At 46.1% G+C, this 21,454-nt stretch overlaps 1 protein-coding gene across 1 annotated transcript in view; it reads right to left on the bottom strand.

Annotated features, from left to right (window-relative positions):
* Positions 1–21,454, bottom strand: part of adgrv1 (adhesion G protein-coupled receptor V1) — a 981,490-nt gene that overhangs the window by 769,131 nt on the left and 190,905 nt on the right. Inside the window, exons 24-26 of the mRNA XM_072516264.1 lie at positions 17,644–17,843; positions 6,598–6,727; positions 5,883–5,963 (exon numbers count right to left, since the gene is read on the bottom strand). Coding sequence (XP_072372365.1) covers positions 5,883–5,963; positions 6,598–6,727; positions 17,644–17,843 — 411 coding nt within the window. The remainder of the gene's footprint in view (positions 1–5,882; positions 5,964–6,597; positions 6,728–17,643; positions 17,844–21,454) is intronic.

Here is a 21,454-nt window from a genome sequence, read left to right as displayed (position 1 = left end):
TGGTGGGCGGGGTGAGGGTGGTAGGCTGGTGCCATACTGTGCTGTTCGTGCCCATACTTGGCGATTCCTACACCCCCTGTTCTGTGAATAGTGCGGCTATCAACCCATCCCGTGCCCGCTGGCCCAGCCGGTAACAGTGGGCAGCCTTCCATCTATTGTGTTATGCCTCTTCATGTAGCATAAGCTGCTTCCTTGATGTATAGTCTGACAAAGGAAGGTTCAGACTTGGAGATAGGTTTAACACATTTATTGAACAGTTAACAATTCTCCTCCTTGTGTTTGACTCTCCTGCTGATCTTGCTATAGTAACTCCATCTAACTAACCAGTCTGCTGTAATCCATATGGTGGGTGTGATGCTTCCTGATCTGCCCCGTCTCTCTCAGTGTCGCCTATGGAAAGAGAAAGAGCACGTGTGCCCTGTCCTTTTATATGGGTAGCCCCCTTGTGGTAATGTCACCTCTGGGTGTGTCTTGACTGCCCATTGGTCGTGTCCTGTCTTACTGACCTATTGGTTGAATGTCTGTGTGTCATGATGTCTCTGGTGCTCCCTCTAGTGTTTACTTAGTCTTAGTGTATTTGCATTAACCCCTTGTGATTTACAGTGGTGCACGTCACCACATCCCCCCTTTTTCGTGTTACATATTTTCTGTACAGTGTTAAAGAAAATTGAACAAAATAGGTAGATCAGTGATGACATGTACAAATCACGATGACAGTGATGATTATACATTACCAAATAATATTTACGAGTCCAAAGTTCATGAATTAATATGGTCGAGTGGCTTTCTTGTTTTGTGATGGAAGTGTCGATGTTGATACTGGCATTTCCTTGTGAATGCCATCAGTGTCCCTGTGCTTAAGGAACCAAGAAGTCATCAGGAGGTGTGCAAATGGTCAAATCACTTTGTTGTCTGATTTAGACTCTTTTTTTTCTCTGCTTGTGGTAGCGATGCAATATGTAATCTGTGTCGTCCAACCTGGACTGTTTCTTGTGATTGCGATATTGATGCAGTATGTCATCTGCCTTGAAAGCTGGTTTACTTGTTCGCAGCGGAGCAAACTCATCTGCCTTGAAAGCTGGTTTGCTTGTGTTTTGCTTGTGGAGCATACTTGAATCGGTGAGATTTGCTGTCATGCCATGGTATGGCTGTACTCTTGCCAGTGTTAGGAGCTGTGCTGTTACATTGTCCTGCATTTGCAGAGTTGTACCATGTCGTACCAGTCGTTGTTCCAGTGTTGTTCTTTTTGTCGTGCTTGTTGTTGACGTTGGTGCCTTTGGTACGCTTCTTGTTGTTGTCTTTGTTGTTGTCTTTGTTGCAGTGTTTGTTGCGCTCAATGACCACACCGAGTGGAGAATTCGAGTCCTTCACAAAGTTACTTGTGTCAGTGTCCTTTGTGGCATCTGCTGTTTCATTGAGCGTCCGTTTCTGATTCCTTGGCGCACCCTGTCTGGAGTCATGTCCAGTTCACTAGAATCATCTTTGGCTGGTCGATGCTCCCCGTCTGGAGCCCTTTCTGGTTCACCTGAATAAGCTTTGGCTTCTTGACACTCCCCGTCCGGAGTCATTTCAGGTTCACTTGAATCATCTGAGGTGTCACTTGAATCATCTGAGGTGTCTTGATGTTCCCCGTCCAGAGTCAAAACATTCAGGAATGCATTTTCTTGTGAAGAGGCTCGAGTGGATGAGGTGTCACTGGAGTCACTAGTAACCTCACTTTGATTGTCAAGTGCCTCTGTACATTTTAGCGGAGAACAGTCAGTCTCGCTGTCATGTTGCACATCTTGTATGGGAATTGTGAAGCCTTTGTCACTTGTCGCACATACAGTGGGTGGACCTTCAGTGTCTTCTTGTCAGTTAGATGAGCTGGGTAGACTGTCAGAGTCTTTCTGTTGTTCACGTGAGCGTAGTAGTCTGTCAGAGTCTTTTTGTTGTTCACGTGAGCGTAGTAGACTGTCATAGTCTTTGTGCTGTTCACTTGAGCGTGGCAGACTTGCATTGTCTGCTGCTGGTTGCTCAGATGAGGTTGCTAGACCTTCATGGTCTTGTTCATGCAAGGACTGCGCTCTGGAGTCTTGCATTGCGTCCATTGTGGAGTCTGTCAACGAGCTCGCTGTGGAGGCTTGTACCGCTCTCTCAGTGGAGTCTTGCACCGTTCCCTGTGTGGAGTCATGCAGTGGTCTCGCTGTGGAGTCGATCTGTGCGCTCTCAACGGAGTCGTGCAGTGGTCATCATTTTCTGTGCGGAGTCGGGGACTCTTCGTGTTGCATGGACCACTCTGTGTGTAGAGTCGGGGACTCTTTGTGGTGCGTGGAGCGCTGTTTGTGGTGGGTGGACCACTGGTGTGGCGTCAGGCCGCTCTCTGTGGGCTTGGACCTCTCTCTGTCTCTTGGCGTCAGGCCGCTCTCTGTGGGCTTCTCTCTCTCTCTGTGGGCTTGTACCATTCTCTGTCCCTTGGTGTCAGGCCGCAGCAGAAACCTTTACTTCTGGGTTAGGATGTCGTCTCTGCTGGGCTGAGGATCCTCAAATCCGAAGAACTCGTCCATGTCTGTGTCGGATTCTTCACCGTACAACACATCTCGTTGCGGTTCGGATTTGGTACTGAGGTCGCCACGTCCAAATCATCGGCTGAGTCGTAGTCTTCAAGGACCATATCATCACTTTTTGTGTCGGAGCTGTCATTGTGCTCGCGATGTCCAAAGGAGTAATCAATGTCTGAGTCGTAGTCTTCACGGACTAAATCGTCTCTTAGGGTGGTGCTACCCGCTTGTGGCAGGGTTCTGCGGAGGTAACTTTCAGCTACTGGTCGAAGTTCAGGCATTGTGCTGTCGTTCCTGGTGAAAGAATTGTATTTTGCGGCTTTAAAATTTGTTTTCTTATTTTCGGGCATTTCCCCTTTAAGTGGGCGTGGTCCGCGGCCTCTGACATCATGACGCTTGTGATGGAGAGCGTAGGAATGGATTACCCATGCGCAGATCGCTGTTACTTTACTTTGCACCGTTTTCGCAACTGCGCATGCGCGGATTCCAAGATGGCTGCCGATCCAAACTGCCGTTTTCTGCATTTGCAGGCCTACCTTCGCCTCGTGGTGAGTATTGGAGCCTCTTTTACCCTTCTCTCTTGTGTTTTCCTCGCAGTATTCTTCAAACTAGTCCAGGACTGCTTGGAAGTCTCTCTTGTCTTGCCCTTTGGAGTACTTGAAGGTCTTGAAGATTTCTGCTACTCTTGCACACGCAATGGTGAGCAGCTTTATTTTCTCTGCATCCGCCATGCCATCTAGGTCGGACGCTACCAGGTAGATCTCAAATCGTTGCACCCCCCCCCCCCCCTCCACTCCCCGGCACCCCCCCCCTCCCTGGAAAACCCCCACTCGAGCGGCTGTCCCACGCCGACCCCTACCCCCGTGCCCACTGGCATCAGCCAGCACGACTGGTTGACGCCGTTAAAAAGCTTGTTTGATTCATGCTTGATTCATGCCGGGGTGACCTGTGGTCACGTCGGCGGGACTTCGGCCAATCCGGGCCTGAGATTTGGAGCAGTCCTGGGGCTCATTGCGTTGTGCCGATTCTCGCGATTCTGCGAGGCGCGCGGCGCAATTCCCGTCGGCGTGATTTGTCACCGGCCAGTGTCGGAGCAGCGGGCGGGATTCACACCGCCCCCCGGCGATTCTCCGACCCGGCGGGGGTCAGAGAATCCCGCCCACAATATTTGTACGGTGAAGTGGGTGCTGGTTGCTCTTGCTGGAGCTGGGGGCTGTGGGGTGAGGTGAACCCCTCGTTCCTTGTTTCCGAGGCACTATGTCTGCCAGCCGTCTGAGAAAAAGCTGAGGCTCACTCAGCCTTGGATGCAACTCGGAGGAGCGGATGGTGTTGAAGGTTAACTCCTGAGGGCCAGTGTCACAAGCATAAATCTCAGCATACCAATTGTCAATAATTTGATCCTCCTTCAATGCTAGGCTAAGCTAATGCGCAACCTGGTAACTCAAGCGGCAGCCATCAAGGGTAGCTCATTGTTGTCATCCCTCCATAATAAAACTAACTGGATTGTAATTCCTCAGCTGCAGAGAGCACCAACCATGCCACCCCCACTCTTGGCTGAAGCATGCATGCACTTGTGGGCACCCACCCACTCACCTAGCCCAGTTGGCATGGCACACAGCCAAAGGCCCTCCCTTTCAGATGCCCACCCCCTTACCCAGGGACTCGGTGACATCATCGAGCGGACTCGCTGACGCCTATAAACGCTCACTGACCCTTGCCAATTGACTGATCGTCGAGAGGTCAGTCACAGACCCCCAACAGCTACACGCTTTGTGGTTTCCCACCCGCATTCCAGACTCCCCACACCCCACTCCCAGAGCTGTCTAGTGCCCTCTCTCCCCTTGGGCTGCCTGGTGGATAGTGGTGACATGCACAACCACCTCCAACCTCCCTCTTAGAGGTCATGGCACTAGGTTCCCGTTTTTAAAAAGCATTAGCAGTTCACACCGGCGTGATGTCACACTGGTTGGTCAGGAAAATACAAGGTTGGACGTTATGGCAGGGAATGAGATGATAATGCATAAAAATCAGGCTCCCGCCCTGCCTAGGTATGAACCTTATCACATCATCAGATAACATGGCTGCTAAATCTCAGCCAACATCTTTTTAATTCTCCTTTTCAAACTTAATTTTCCTTTTTAAAAATAAATTTAGAGTACCCAATTCATTTTTTCCAATTAAGGGGCAATTTAGCGCGGCCAATCCGCCTAACCTGCACATCTTTGGGTTGTGGGGGCGAAACCCACGCAAACATGGGGAGAATGAACAAACTCCACACAGACAGTGACCCAGAGCCGGGATTGAACCTGGGACCTCGGCGGCGTGAGGCAGCAGTGCTATCCACTGCACCGCCGTGCTGCCCTATGATTAATTTTCCTGTCCCATTTTGCCAGCCTCCCTTCCCTGGATGCCCACTTGCAGCCTTCATTCTTCCAACTCTCGTCTGTGTATTCTACCATTCCACCACCACTTCAACCATTTTGCATGTTCTTTTCTGGATTTCCTTTACTGAATCACTCAACAATGTTACATCTCTCCCCATTTTTAAAATTTTCCACAAATCTATGTATCGCTTTCAGTATCACATATACTCATGTAGAAGCTGCGTTTTTGAGATCAGATTTTTAGGCAAAATGTAGGAGGTCAACTTTTACACGAGCAATACTCGAAGGGTTGAAATTCATGCTGGTTCTTGGAACTGTCAGTAAACTGTCTCAGCAATTGCTGGCCAAGGTTCTGAACTCCCAGGCTATCAATTTCTGATGGTGTAATACGAGAAAAGCACACCTGTGAAAAACATTCACTGACTTGTTTCCACTAGCCCCACACCAAAAGTTATCACAAGGTTTTTGGAAAATGAAGAATATGGGGGCCAAAATTAGGGATCGACTTCACGAGATCAACTATTTCTTGGGTAGAAAATGCACACCTAGCCTTTCGCTTTCTTTCATAGCAAGACAAATAATTAGCACATACATTAAACAAATTAATTCCATTCTTCAGGGTTTCAACATTGTTTGGCGAAATCTATCTTACTGGTGACTGGAAGAAAGCAGTCAGAAAATGTTGTTCTACACAATCATCGTTCAATAAAACTCAGTAACTGAGACTGGTGGAACATGAATAAGAGAACATGCATATTCTCGTGAAATGAAAATTGATACAGTTTTGCCAGATGTAAACCTCATGAACAGGGTGACAAAAGACAATCAGATTCATTAGTGCTCACCTGATGCACCATCCTTCCCACTCGCTAGTGATAATGGTAACGGAGGAACTAAATGTAAACAGCTTAGGAAAAACAGAACAAACAGAAATGCATGATAGACAGTAGGTTCTTACCACGAATGTGAAAAGCTGGAAGGAAGAACTCCACCTCACCATCACCACTACCGCTGGCACCCATGCCTAAGAGTTCAGCCACTTCAAAAATAAACAGACAGCACATTCATACACGCAAAAAAAGGTGAAGCAACGAACAAGAGAAAATGAACCACTGACTCAACTGAAAGATCTGAAAGAACCTTTTTATAAGATAAAACATTAATAATTCAAACTGAAACATTTAATAACCACAGCATATATCACATTCAACGAGATGTCCTATAATCTTTTCCATTCATTTTCCATAAAGACTTATATCTTGGGTAGAAAATAAGTTGGAATAACAGATGACAACACAAATGTGATAGGTGTAAACAAGTTCACAAATGACAAGTATGCCACATGCAAACAGCTGGCTTTGATTTCAGAAACCTTCTCACAATTTTGTAGACTGAACAAAATGAAGTGACGGGGGCACATTGTACATAGTTAAAAACTACGCGCAGCATAACAAGGAACAGTTTAGTTTGGGAATCGGCCATGTGGAAATGGGGGTTCTATTAATTTGTGACAAAGCAAACTGCATTTAAAAATTGTAATCACGTTCTGTTGGTTGATATTCTATGTTAAAATTAAATTATTACATTGAAAAATTATCCCTTTTAATTTAAGAAAATTAAGGAACAAAAATATTATTTGTTGCATACAAAGACATGTTATAACTTGTCCTTACCTTCTCTTTTTGAATTCAGAAGCACCACCTGAAAGCGCTTTGGCAGTTCAGGAACAGAATCATCAGTGATATTAACAGTTATGTATTTATATTGCTCCCCAGGCTTAAAATCCAGAATGCCTGCTGTGTGCTGGAAACCAATTAAAATATATTAGTAATTTCTCAGTGACCCACTATTTCAGGTTATCTGATGGCCAGAGACTAACTCATGTGCTGAGTTCCATCAATTATCTAAAGATAGTTAGGTTCACACAAAAAAGAAAATCAGTTGAGTATGTTTTAATCCAGTTAATGAAACGACTAATGTTGAATTTTCATCAGGACGTGGAGTCACATTTTAGTAGGGGTCTTTTTGGAAGAAATCCGATTTTCCTCCGTATTTCTAATCCAATGCATTTTCATCTGGCCTTTTTGCAGATGAGAAATGCTTAGTGTACAAAACACACACAAGTATACTGATTTGGGGTAAATGGTGGCATAGACTAGTAACCCGTAGGTCCAGGATATGGGTTCAAGTTCCATCACTGCAACTGGTGGAATTTAAATTAAACTAATAAAACCTATCTGAACCTGAAAGCTAATCTCTGCAATGGAGATTTCTAAATTATCATCAATTGATGTAAAAAAACTCATCTGGTTCACTAATGTCCTCAACGGAAGGAAATCTGCCATCCTCACCTGGTCTAGCCCACATGTGGCCCCAGATTCACTGTACTGTGTTTGACTCTGAATGGCCCTCTGAAAGGGCCTAGCAAGCTATTAAAGGTCAATTATGGGCGGTATAAAAATGCCACCGGCCTTACAAGCAAAGTGCACATCCCATAAAAGAAGTTAAAAAGCCACCGGAGGTTGGGTCCCACAGGAGGCATGGTAGCACACTGGTTAGCACTCTTGCCACACAGCATCAGGTCCCAGATTTGATTCCTGGCTTGGGTCACTGCCTGTGCTAAGTCTGCACGTTCTCCCTATGTCTGCGTGGGTTTCCCCCGGGTGGTCCGGTTTCCTCCCACAATTCCTGAAAGATGGGCTGTTCGGGAATTTGGATATTCTGAATTCTCCCACAGTGTACCCGAACAGGTGCTGGAGTGTGGTGACTAGGGGATTTTCACAGTAACTTCATTACAGTGTTAACGTAAGCCTACTTGTGATAATAATAAAGAGGAGAAAATCAGATTTCTTCCCACAAACCATTTTCATCTGGTGGGATAGAGTTTTGGAAAACCATTAAAAGTACGCCACGTTTTAGACTTCGTAATGAAAATGGTGTGATGTTTTTAAAGGATAGACTTGCAGACCATGAAGGTACAAACAAGAGTTTTATTGGAAAGTGTTTACTCTACAGGCTGTTAGGGTAGACTGCCTGTTTCCCTGCGCAAACTGCCGATGACATCATCAATGTAATCAGACACTAATAGTTGTTCCAACTAGGAACAAACATGAACACACAACATTCTCCTCTTCTTTTACATTATAGGTTCCTACAATGAAACACAATATAACGTTAACAACCAAAATTTACAATGTAAACAATTAATAAACACTACAGTCAATAAGTTAGACGTTTTGGAGAATGTTGATTTCTGTGTGGCTTTCGGCGAACCTCAGGGGCGGAATTCTCCCCACCCCCCCCCCCCACACCGGGTGGGAGAATCGGCGGGGCACCGCACGAGTCCTGCCACGCCGCCCCGGCATGTGATTCTCCACCCCCCCCACCAACTGGCGCAGCGAGAATCACGGCTGGCCGCTGGGAGAATCGCCGCTCGCAACGGGCGAGTGGCGATTTTCCGGCCCGGATGGGCCGAGCGGCCTGCCCAACACGACGGGTAGATTAAACCACATACCATACCGGCGGGACAAGGCGGCGCGGGCGGGCTCTGCGGTCCTGGGGGGGCACGGGGCGATCTGGCCCCGGGGGGTGGCCCCACGGTGGCCTGGCCCGCGATCGGGGCCCACCGATCCGCGGGCGGGCCTGTGCCGTGACGGCACTCTTTCCCTTCCGCCTTCGCCACGTTCTCCACCATGGCAGAGGCGAAAGAGATTCCCTCCACTGCGCATGCGCGGGAATGCCGTCAGCGGCCGCTAATGCTCCCGCGCATGCGCCGCCTGGAGGTGTCATTTCCGCGCCAGCTGGCAGGGCACCAAAGGCCTTTTCTGCCAGCTGGCGGGGCGGGAATTCGTCCGGCACGGGCCTAGCCCCTTAAGGTTGGGGCTCGGCCCTCCAAGATGCAGAGCATTCCGCACCTTTGGGGCGGCGCAATGCCCGACTGATTTGCGCCATTTTGGGCGCCAGTCGGCGGACATTGCGCCGATACGGGAGAATTTCGCCCCCGTTTTTTCATATTGACCACCCGCTGGTGGTTTTGGTTTAGTTTGGACTTTGTCCTTGGTTGTCTCAACCAGAGTCAACATAGCGTTTTGAAGGTTGACTCGATTTGCAGTGTTCTCAACCGGGGTGCTGTCTTCTGGCAAACTAGTTCTAGTTGCTAAAAGTTGATCAGCATCTGTCCTCCACACTGCATCGTCCCAAGATTGAACGGTGCAGGAGATCTGTCCTGTCTGTGCTAAGTCTATGGCAGGTATCCACTGCTCACTGAAGGTATAGTTGCTTGCCAATACTTCCTGAACTTTCTGAAAAACATGACATTTTACCCTGTTCTCATGTCACAAAACGTAACTTTGCTGTTTCCTCTCAACAATTTATCTTGTCTTTGGCGGCTTCAGCAAATCAAACGCTTTGTGTAACTGATGCTTTACCATGAGTAATGCCAGAAACCTTTGGGCTGTTGAAAGTGTTGTATTCCTGTATGTCATCAAGAATTGGCTTAGTCGTTTAGACACTGATCCTTGCTCATGAGTTACCTTCAATGAATGCTTCATTGTCTGAACAAATCTTTCAGCCAGTCCATTTGTGGCAGGATGATAAGGAGTGGATCGGATGTGTTGGATTCAGGTTGTTCGCCTTTAGATAATTTGTGAATTCTTGAGAAACGAAGCGTGGCATCTTGCAAAAATCACACACAGTCCTTCTATCGTTCTCTCCGAGGACATACTTTTCATACTGCCGACTTCAGGCCATTTTGAGTGTGCATCTACCACAACAAAAACATTTGTCCTTTGAATGGTCCGGCATAATCCATATGAACTCTTCCTGCCATTCCCATGGGTGTAATAGCAGTAGTGGTGGCAGGTTTCAACCCTTTGCACAAAAAGAACACCTTCTCCTCGATTTCGCTATCGAGCCCTGGCCACCAAAAATAGCTTCTTGCTATCTCCTTCATCCTGATGATCCACAATGACCTTCATGAAGTTGGATGAGGACACGTTTCCTTAAAAATGGCGGAATGATGACCATAATTCCCCAGAGAAGACAGCCAGCAAGTACAGATAGTTTGAATCTTCGAGTAACACATGGCTTCAACTCCAGGTTTAATCCCGCGCTCTTGCTATGTCCATCGATTATTTCTGGTATACTTCTTGTATTGTCCTGCGGTTACAGAGGTGTTGTCGACTTCTTCGAAATAGAAAAGATTACCACTCAAGCTATTCATTGGTGACTCATTAGGTTGACTTCTCGAGTTGCCATGGAAATTTGATTGACAATGTTTCATTGTGTATGTATGTGCTGACAACAGCAATGCTCATCTCTGCATCCAGCTCACTGCTAGAGATGGAATACCAGCATGCGGCTCAAGTATCGATGATGGGTGGCACGGTAGCACAGTGGTTAGCACAGTTGCTTCACCGCTCCAGGGTCCCAGGTTCAATTCCCGGCTTGGGTCACTGTCTGTGTGGAGTTTGCACTTTTTCCCGTGTCTGTTTCCTTCGGGTGCTCCGGTTTCCTCCCACAGTCCAACGATGTGCAGGTTAGGTGCATTGTCTGTGCTAAATTGCCCTTAGTGCCACGTAACGTACAGGTCAGATTCTCTCAACCCCAGACCAAGATTCAGACCCAGGGACGCGATTCTCCCACCCCCCCCCCGCCGGGTCGGAGAATCGCCGGGGGCTGGCGTGAATCCCGCCCCTGCCGTGTCCCAAATTCTCCGCCATCAGAGAATCGGAGGGGGCGGGAATCGGGCCGCGCGGTCGGCGGGCTCCCCCCAGTGATTCTCCGGCCCGCGATGGGCCGAAGTCCCGCCGCTGTCAACCCTCGCCAGCCGGCGTGGATTGAACCACTTACCGTACCGGCAGGAGCAGACGGCGCGTGCGGACCCCGGGGTCCTGGGGGGGGGGGGGGGCTGTGGGGCGATCTGGCCCCGGGAGGTGCCCCCACGGTGGCCTGGCCCACGATCGGGGCCCACCGATCGGCCGGCGGGCCACTGCCGTGGGGGCACTCTTTTTCTTCCGCCTTCGCCGTGGTCTCCACTATGGCGGAGGCAAAAGAGGCCCCTCCACTGCGCATGCGCGGGGATGCCGTGAGCGGCCGTTAATGCTTCCGCGCATGCGTCGCCCGGCAAAGTCCTTTCGGCGCCGGCTGGCGTGGCGCCAATGGCCTTTCCCGCCAGCCGGCGGGGCGGAAATCACTCCGGCGCAAGCCTAGCCCCTCAAGGTAAGAGAATTCCACACCTGTGGGGCGGCGCGACGCCGGAGTGGTTCCCGCCACTCTATTAAGCCGGATTCCCCCACCCCGCCGGGTAGGGGTGAATCCCAGCCATGGTCTCCAATCACTTGAAAATACAATTTTCAGAATATGCATACAGATATGCATGAAATTCTTTATTTCACGTTTTTAAACAGTGGTGTTAAACTCATTCATTTAAGTTTCGTATTGGTAATATTTAAAGAGTACTTTCGAAGCAGACTCAAAATGTCCAGACTTTATTCTTAAACCGAGATGCATGTCACAAAAGTCATGGTCGAGATGTGAAAGAAAATGTCTGTAAATAAATATGCACATGTATTCATCGTAGGACAGTCGGACAAAGTAATTTTTTATGCTTTTCAAAATGGACAATTGCTGAGTTGACAAGATGTCATCCTGCAGTTTCCAAGTAACAGTGGTCCCGTGGGCAAAGGGTCTGCTACAGCCAACTTCGAACAAAGGCAAGCCCTTCATAGGTCTTAATGTCACATGCTGGTGCTCATGGCCTAAGCATTAATTGTTTTAACACAATGGTTTCGACAAGAAGGCTTAACTTAATTAACCTGAAACCAACGATTCCAAGAACAAAAAGGAATCTTAACTCTTCAGGTATTTGACTGGAGTCAAGTTACACTTTGTCCAACATTGAGGTGGAGTGCCCCCCCAACACACACACACAAAAAACTGCACAGTAATATTGCCTGTGTAACAGAACTCCAGCAGTTACTATTTGACCTCCAGGCAACAGCTTGTGCTGTCTATTATCAAGCCGGTTGCAGCAGAAAGAAATATGGCCCTTATCAATCCTGCCAACTGCTGGAACATTGGAACTCGTGTCTCCAAACTAACACACTCTACGTACCTTCTCCGATTGGTGAAAATACACCTCCATTTTTAAAGTGGGAAATCAGAATAAACAAAACATCTTCCTGTTTACGGACGGGTAGAGAGTAGGAGATTCCTGGACATTTAAATTGGTTCTTCCCCCTCCCATCCCCCCAAACCCTCCTGCCTGCGACACAGCTTTCAAATTTCAAAGAAATTTAGCTTTTCTATCAAAGGTATTTAGTCTTCTGGATCATTTGGTGGTCTTTATTCTACTGTTTTTCCCCCCATAATTTTTTTGCTGCATTCATAGCATATTTGTATCATTGGGCCATTCTACAACTCTGGTCAAGTATCAAATTAGTGGGACAGTGCAGTAATATCACAAATTAAGAACTGACTCATACAATAGATTAGGTAGTTGTTTACAAAATATCAGACCATGACAGAAATACATTGCAAATGGGATTAGAGTAACACTTGGATTTTATTTAATTAAAATCTTTAGGAACAGATATGGATTGTTAAATCATTGTACAAAAGCCCTGCATACTGATTATCTAGTCGCATTTCTCAATCACTTTCTGAAAAGGATTCAACTGTCTTTTGTATTGTTTGCCTCAATAATCTTCCCCAGTAACTTATTCTTCAATCCAATTGGCCTTTGAATAATTAATGTTCCCTGTTTACTCCTAAATTCCTCAAATTTAAAACATTTGTCAAGATTAATTTTCGAAAAAGCTCACAAAAACAACAATGGTAATAAAGATAATAGTGACGACTGAGTGACATATTTTTTGTTTTATTTAACCTATGCCGAAGATTCAAATCCACGCTGATCTGATATTACAAAAATCACCAACATTATGCTGACCTGACCTTGGGCCTCTTGCCTTGATTGCAGCACTTGGAAGAGCTGCTAGCATCTGACACACCTGCTCATGCAGCCCAGCCATTTTGCCTGCATGCATTTTCTGTTTAGCAGGCACATAACCAAAACCCAACCCAAAAAGAACAAAAGACAATCCCCTGAATTCCCCCCTTCCCCCGAACATCAGACCGTGAGCAGCTCCCTGAATTAGGAAATGAACGGCTGCCACATCAGGGAGAACCCTTCCGTCGCCCCTCTCAAGATGTGCTTGACTTTTTCTAAATGTAAGAACTCCATCAGGTCACTTAACCATGTGGCAACACTGAGCAGGACCGAAGTCTTCCATTCAAACAGAACTCGCCTTTGGGCTGTAAGCGAGGCAAAGGCAAGGGCATCTGCCTTCGCTCCCATCTGCAGCTCTGGTAAATCTGAAACCCTTAAGATAGCCCTAAGGGGCTGTTTAGCACAGGGTTAAATCGCTGGCTTTGAAAGCAGACCAAGGCAGGCCAGCAGCACGGTTCAATTCCCGTAACAGCCTCCCCGAACAGGCGCGGAATGTGGCGACTAGGGGCTTTTCACAGTAACTTCATTTGAAGCCTACTTGTGACAATAAGCGATTTTCATTTTCAAAGGGCAAGGCTCCAACTCAACACAAGAATCCCTGACATGGTGTTGAAAAAGGAGACTCAAAAGCTCATAAGCTTAGAACAAGACCAGACCTTGTGCATATGATGCGCCAGACCCCGACAACACCGCTTAAACCTATCATCTACTTCCGAAAAGAACCCAGTCATCCGTGCTCTGGTCAGATGTGCCCCATGAACCGGCTGAATCAGGCCGAGCCGAGCACACACAGAAGTGGAATTGACTCGGGGCAGAGTACCACTCCACACCCCCCCTCACCCCGCAAACACCTGGCCCAGCTTCCACTCTGACTTCCTTTTGACCTAATCCAGTGGAACACAAGCCAACTATAAATATCCGACATCTTCCCTTACATTCACTACTGAAGAACCCTGTCCATCAACGAGGGCGAGGGAGTGGGGGTTTGGGGGTGGGGGAGAAATCTTGCGTACAAAGTCATCTGCCTGATAATACCAAAACAGGTTAGCTCTTGGAATCCGGTACTTGCCCAACCGCTCCCCAAAACCAGCGAACTACCGTTCTGCGAACAAATCTCCGAATCTCTCCAGCTTCTGCTCCTTCCATGTCCCAAACGACAAGTCCAAGGCTGGAAGATTTTTACAGACTGGGGCCAGCGACATAGCACCCAGCTTAAAATGCTGCTTAAACTTAAACGGCCTCCATATTCTCAGGTTGGCCACAACCACTGGACTGGAAGTCCATTTTGTCCAGAATAACAGAAGGGGTGCCGTAACCGAAAGCTCTCACACTGGAACCTCTACAGCACTTCTCCATTCTCCCTCACACAGACTCGATTGCCCTCTATCATCCCCACACCTTCTCAATGTTCGCCATCCACTAATTAAATAACAGATTGGACAAAGCCATGTACCCGACTGCCTATCTCTTTTCAGAAACACCCTGCGAATCAATGGGGTTTTGCCCGCCCAAATAAAAGATGTTATAATTTTACTGACTATAACAAAGGATGATTTAGGAAGGACCTGGAAGGCAGTGAAACAAAAATAGACTCCTTGGAAGGATATAAATTTTTACCGAATAAACTCTGCCCCCCAAGGTCAGCGGAATGTGTTCCCACTTCTTCAAATCAGCCTTCACTACATTGACCACTTCCCCGAAATTTAGTTTATGGAGCAAGGCCCAATCCGGACCATTCAGAATCCCAGACAACGGAAGCTGGACCTGGCCATGTGAAAGGGTAACCTCCCCAAATTGGCTGCCTTCGCTGGGAAATTCACTGGAAAGCATCCACTTTTGCCCAAGTTCAATTTATACCCTGAGAAGGAGTCAAAATTCTCTCCTCTGCACTGGCGAGAATATCCATCACACACAACAATAATTTGTCCGCATACAATGAAATCCAATGCTCCCTCCCTCACCCTTCTCTATCCCCCTCCACTTCATGGATGACCTCAATGCTATGGTCAGAGGCACAATTGCTAAGGCAAACAATAGCAGGGACAGTGGAAACACTTTGAACTCAAAGCATTCGTATGAATGCTCACACTGGGGGCCCCGTACAAGAGCTGAATCCAAGCAATAAATTTAGACCCAAAGCCAAATCTCCCAAGAATCTCAAACAAATAACCCCACTCCACCCTATTATACGTCTTTTCCTTATCCAATAAAATAATCACCTCCGGCTCAGGGTCTGGAAAGGGGGACAAAACATTAAGCAGTCTCCGAACATTGGCCGACAACTGCCTACCCTGAACAAACTCGGTTTGCTCCTCCACAATAACCCTTGGGAGGCAGGGCTCCAAGCACAAAGCCAAGACCTTCGCCAACAACTTTGCATCTGCATTCAATAAGAAAGTAGGGCAATACAACCAGATCTGCCGGATCGTTACCATTCTTTAAGATCAAGGAAACAGATGCCTGCACCAATGTGGCCAGCAACCTCCCGAGTCATAGAATCCTTAAACATTTTTGACAGCAATGGGCCACCTGTTCCACAAATATCTTGTAAAATTTGATCACGAATCCATCCAGTCCTAGCGCCTTACCCAACTGCATCAAACCCATGCATTTTATAACCTCCTGCAAGGTCAGCGGGGACGCCAGTTCCTCCCTTCTCTCCTGCTCCACAACGGGTACAGACAAACCATCCAAGAACTCCAACACTGACAACCTGTCCTTCAGGTGCTCTGACTTGTACAGATTACAGTAAAAAGCCTCAAAAGTCTCATTAACCTTACAATACAGTGGAAATCTGTTCATTGTGAAGACAGGACTTCTTCTCCACAAAGGCTATGCACAGTGGTCACTACAATCAATACTGACATGGTCAGATGCATCTACATCAGGTAGAGTAATGAGGACGCAGTCAAGAAGGTTTTTTCTCGTTGGTTCCCTCACCACTAGGTAGACCCAGTCTGGTTTGTTGATGGGCATTTCCATCCCAAGCCCAGAATACATGCTGGATTCTTGCTACCCTCAAGAGTTCAATGTGATGGAGTACTGATTCATCACCAGTGAGAGGGTCGCAGGTTACAGATGTTTTTGCCCAAGTTTGTCATAAGAGTCCATCGGGTTGAGTAAATGTTGAAGACTCCCAAGCCACTCCTTCCCGGCTGTATACCACTGTGCTGCCACTTCTGGTGGATCTGTCCTTCCATTGGGATGGATGTTCCCAGGAAAGGTGATGGAGAAGCCTTGAGCATTGGCTGAAAGATGTGATTCTGTGAGTATGACAGTCAGGCTGATTCTTGTGTCATGTCCCTAAGCCATTAAAGTGATCATAATTTGTTTAAAATCAAACCTTAAATTGGAGTATGTTGTACCAAACAATGGATACCACAGGTCGCATGGTTCACAAGATTGACCACAAATTCTGGAAATTTCCAAATAGCAGTTCCAAGACATCAGCAACATGGAATATCACACCTCTCCTACAATAAACAAAACAGGAAAGCAGCACACTTGTATTTCTTCCAGCCTAAACAATAACAAATTGAAGAGCCATCCAAACTTGTTATCCCCGAGAGCCACCCTTTCTATGGTAAGGCGGACAATGGATTTGACCAGAGGCACATAATAGCCACAGAATCACATTATTTGGCTTTTGGAACACTTCTAATATTACATTTCGAGACTGATTTACCTTCAACCTGCAAGTTTCAAAATCAGTAGTCCACATTGACAAAGCAATCTGCAACAAGTCTCAGCCCACTCGAAGTATGTGTAACTGGAAGCCTCTAATCATTGCCTGCCAAACAGACCGAGTCTATGTGTAGCAATCACATTGCCATCCATTTTGGGCGGCACAGTAGCACAGTGGTTAGCACTGTTGCTTCACAGCGCCAGGGTCATAGGGTCGATTCCGGCTTGCGTCACTGTCTGTGTGGAGTCCGCACGTTCTCCCTGTGTCTGCGTGAATTTCCTCTGGTTGCTCTGGTTTCCTCCCCAAGTCCCGAAAGACGTGCTGTTAGTTGAATTGGACATTCTGAATTCCTGCTCCGTGTACCCGAACAGGCACCAGAATGTGGCGACAAGGGGCTTTTCACAGTAACTGCATTGCACTGTTAATGTATGTCTACTTGTGACAATAAAAAAATATTATTATTTAAAGAATTCACGAGAACTGGAACTTCTCCGAGAAGTTAACTGAGGACTTGGGAAACATGCCACTGCCCATTTCTAAAACAATTAATAAAAATCTCCGCTTGCGTTCAGACATTGAGAGGATAAAGGAGTTCAGTTTGCCTCTCTCTCTTGTCCAGAATACTTGAATAATCTGTGGGGCAGCTCTCCCAATTTTGACACAAGTCCAATAAGAAGGATTTTGCAGAGTCAACCAGGCAGGGTAGGCCTTTGTAATTTCTGCTGCTCAAGTTGATGCTGGGTAGTATGTCTGGGTTTACTCTTATTCGACTTACTCACTGCAGTCTGATAGAACTTTGTGGTTTGCAAGGCCATTTCGGAGGGATCAAGAGTCAACCACAGCTGTGAGCCTAGAACTTTTCCCATCTTGGGTACTTGCGATAATATTTTCAATTCTTTTAACATTTGCTTTTTTTTTAATACTTAATGGTTCTGGCAGAGTTGCCATAATATTGTTGTCCAACTGAGAAATTGTTTACGATTTAGTAAGGATTTTTAAAACTAAAAGTGACTTTCAACTCACCTGATAATCAGATGGACTGGAAGCTGTCAGGGGAACAGTTTGGTACGCTACCATGATATTTCCCAGAAGACCCTGTGCACGAACTACTAGCAATCTGAGTAGACCAACCTCCTCCTTCACCGTGATGCTTGGTACAGAGAGCGCAGGGTGGATAATTGTATTATTATCAGGTGGTAGCTTGGTAGAAAATTGTAGTAAACCTGAAAAAATGATACAATAAGACATGACTTTAAGGCTCGTTTACAATCCGTGCTTATTTGAAATAGCTTTTCCAAGCCCTAAATCATTATTGCTTGTAGATAACTGTTTAGTGTTAAGGGTGTTAAGTGAATTGACATAGATGTGCTGCTATTTTCAGGGGTGGAAGGTAGAAGTTGTTCAATCTCAGGGATGAAAACCCATATTTGGAAGACTACACTGGCGAAGTTGTTTGCACCATTCATGTCAATTGAATCTTTTTTTTCCCTTGCACTTGGGCCGCTGGGCCTTAGACCGCATCACATTTGTTGCCATTTATACCAGTCCCATCCCCAGTTCCTTCAGCTATTCACACAACGTTTGTGCCTTGTTACTGTATTTAATTCCTTTGATTTCTCTCATTATGCCATCTTCTGTCTGATACTAATATAATTTCTAGAATTTAATCATCTCCTGTTTTTCATTTAAGCATCTTCCAGATGCTCTTATCCTTTTCTCTTGTGTGTGCTGGTTTACTTGTCCCTGCCCTTACTTGATGTAAATGCAATTCAACGGTGCTGTCCTTCAGTTTTGACAAATGCTCCATAACTGTATGGTTGGTCTAGGTTTTCCTACCCAATAAAAGTGGGGCTGGTGGCAATTTATGCTTAAAGGACAGGGCAACTTCAGGCAAGGAGCAATGCATAGTTAAATCCCAATATCCAAAGGTTGCTGCTTACACTGAACCACATTTAGCTTTGGAAAGCACCTCGCTGCCTGCATCACCATTGAAATATTTTGAACAGTATGACATTTCTGTATTTGCATATTAAACATAAACTGAACCTGCCACAGAAATTAAAGTTTTGTCATCACTAGTTCCAGCCCCTTTTTCACAACCTGAGAAGTGCTAATTACCACCACAGACCCTTTCTGACGCTGAAAGTTAATTGTAAATGTGGAGTCTCCATTCTTCATTATTTGTTGGAGGTTTTAAAAAAGTCAAATTACAAAATTACATAGTTTTCCAACTTTGCCTGTTTCTTTTTCTCCCCCAATCCAACTATTATTTTCTTCTTTTTCTGTCCCTGATTTAACACTGAATGTATTCCTTCTAGTTCAACTTCCTTCTCAGCATTGTTAATTCCACAATCCTTCCATCTGATTTGTTAGACACTGTGACTTGCCTTGTTCACTGAGATCCCAGATGCCTTATTTAATTCACTGAGATGTTATTAACCAAAATACTTTGAGCAACCTATCACACAAACTTAAGCATGTAATGGGAAGTCGAACTAATAGCACATGCCATTAGAATCCTACTGCAGCATTTTTGGCCCATTAACTCTTCAATTCATTTGATAAGTTGCCTGAGCTGCTATTCGTTTCAGCACTCAGGTTTTTTTTAAACCTTTGTTCAACAACAGGCTTGATGTTAGATAATATGGACTCAATTAAGCACGAGAGAGCAAACTCAAAGGGGATGCAGCAGAGAAAAATGCATGCATTAAGCAGCTACAGTACTAACACTATTGCTTCTCAGACAAATGGTGATGGGTTTAAGCGTCGTTTAAAGGATTGCGTACATATATAACCCAGGTTGATTCTTTTGGGAAATACAGCATAGTGAGAGATGCGTTTTTTGGAATGGTATGTAAAGCTAAGGGTCTATCTGCCAAAATGCCACAGCACTACTCAAGAGCACGGAAGCTATTCAGGCGTCCAGGCTATTATTTAGCCCTTAAGCAACAGTGAAACAAGTTACCTAGTTAGTAGTATTACCAGTTGTTCCTGAACTTTCCGGTGGCACCGTCCTCCTTGTTGTTGGAGGAGGTGCTGTCAGTGGGGGGAGCTGGAGAGTGGGGTCGTTTGGCGATCCAAGGGAGGATTATGGGGGAGGAAAAAGAATCCATGGAAGGGATTAACAAATTGGGGGGGGAGTTGGGGATGGTGTTGGAGGAAGGATTATGGTGCGAAGTGCTGCGAAGGGTTAATCCCTCAACCTCATGCGCAAGGTTGGGGTTGATTCAATTAAAAGTGGTGCACAGAGCATACTTAACGAAGGTGAGGATGAGCTGGCTGTTTGAGGGGGTGAAGGATAGTTGCCAGTGGTGTGGGAGGGGTCCAACCAATCATGTTTCTATGTTCTGGTCCTGCCCGAAGTTGGAAAAATTTGGGGGGTCGTTTTCCAGCACCATGTCTGAAGTTCTTCACGTGGATTTGGGGCCAGGTCCCCCTGGAGGCCATATGCAGGTGTCAGATCTGCCAGAGCTGCAGAATGTGCGGGGGCAGATGTCTTAGCTTTCGTCTCATTGATTGCTCGCAGCCGGGAACTGTTGGGGTGGAGATCAGCTTTTCTCCCCTGTTCCTCGGCATGGCTGGGGGATCTAATGGAGTTCCTGCATTTGGAGAAGATGAAATTTTCTCTAAAAGCGGCAGATGAGGGGTTCCACCAGAGATGGGCTTGTTTGTCTTGCCTTTTGGTGATCTGGTTACCATCAAGGGGTGTGGGAGAGGGCAGCGGCCCTGGGGTTGGGTTTATGTGTTGTAAAAATATTAAAATATTAAAATGTTGAACATTTGAATAAGAATTTTATTTTTTTAAATTACTATTACTATTCTTTTTTTAAAAAACTTTTTCCAATTAAGGGGCAATTTAGCGTGGCCAATCCACCTACCCTAAACATCTTTTGGGTTTTGGGGGTGAGACCCATGCAGACACGGGGATAATGTGCAAACCCCACACGGACAGTGACCCGGGGCTGGGATCAATCCCGAGTCGTCAGCGCCGTGAGGCAGCAGTGCTAACTACTGTGCCACTGTGCCGTACATACTATTATCAGTTCTGAACAAGCCATTTACTAAACTGATTTGTTTTCAGACTCAACAGTGAACGACACCGCAAGTAGATCATCAGCTATGAAGCAACTTGAGATTTTCTAAAAATGTAAAAGTGTTCTATGAAGGCATCACTCTTTATCTTTGCTTCCTCCCTTTGCAGTTCATTTCCTCTGGTACCGCCCTCTGTTTTAATGCCTGAATTTAAAGGAATGTCAACTTGAGCATCGCTGATGCGCATGTACTTTTTGACATTGCTTGTCAGTTCTAACTGGACCACATCAAACACTTTTGCGTTACACACTTCTTTGCCAAAACCACACAGTACTGTAGAACTATCATGGAGACAAAGTTAAATCCTTCTTTTCTCCAATATATGTCCTTAAAACCCTCTATCCTATGCCCTCAATCCTCACCAACAGCAATGTGCAGTCGTCACTTTTATCATCTAGTGGACTAGTTTATTGCTGAGAGAAAGACCATCCATTCTGCCACTTCCATATGTCAACTCAGCTAAACATTCCCTCAGGACTGCAATTACTTTGACAACAAGCAGTATTACTGTTACATATGTTAGAGCTTATCTTCAGAGCTTTCTGAAGGAGCTGGCACAGCATTCTTTCTAGTCTTAGCCTCTCTAGGCAGCCAATTCCATCAGTCATGATCAGCGTGCTGCCACTGTTGTGTTACATACCAAGAGAACCAGGCAGGTCACCTTGCGTGAAGCCCAATATCAAGGGTAACTTTTCTCTGGTCATACTGTTTATCCTCAGCCATTTTCACTACATCAGATTCC

Source organism: Scyliorhinus torazame, chromosome 9 (assembly GCF_047496885.1).
Source record: "Scyliorhinus torazame isolate Kashiwa2021f chromosome 9, sScyTor2.1, whole genome shotgun sequence".
NCBI classification, from domain to species: domain Eukaryota; kingdom Metazoa; phylum Chordata; class Chondrichthyes; order Carcharhiniformes; family Scyliorhinidae; genus Scyliorhinus; species Scyliorhinus torazame.
This window is presented reverse-complemented; position numbering and strand designations above follow the sequence as displayed.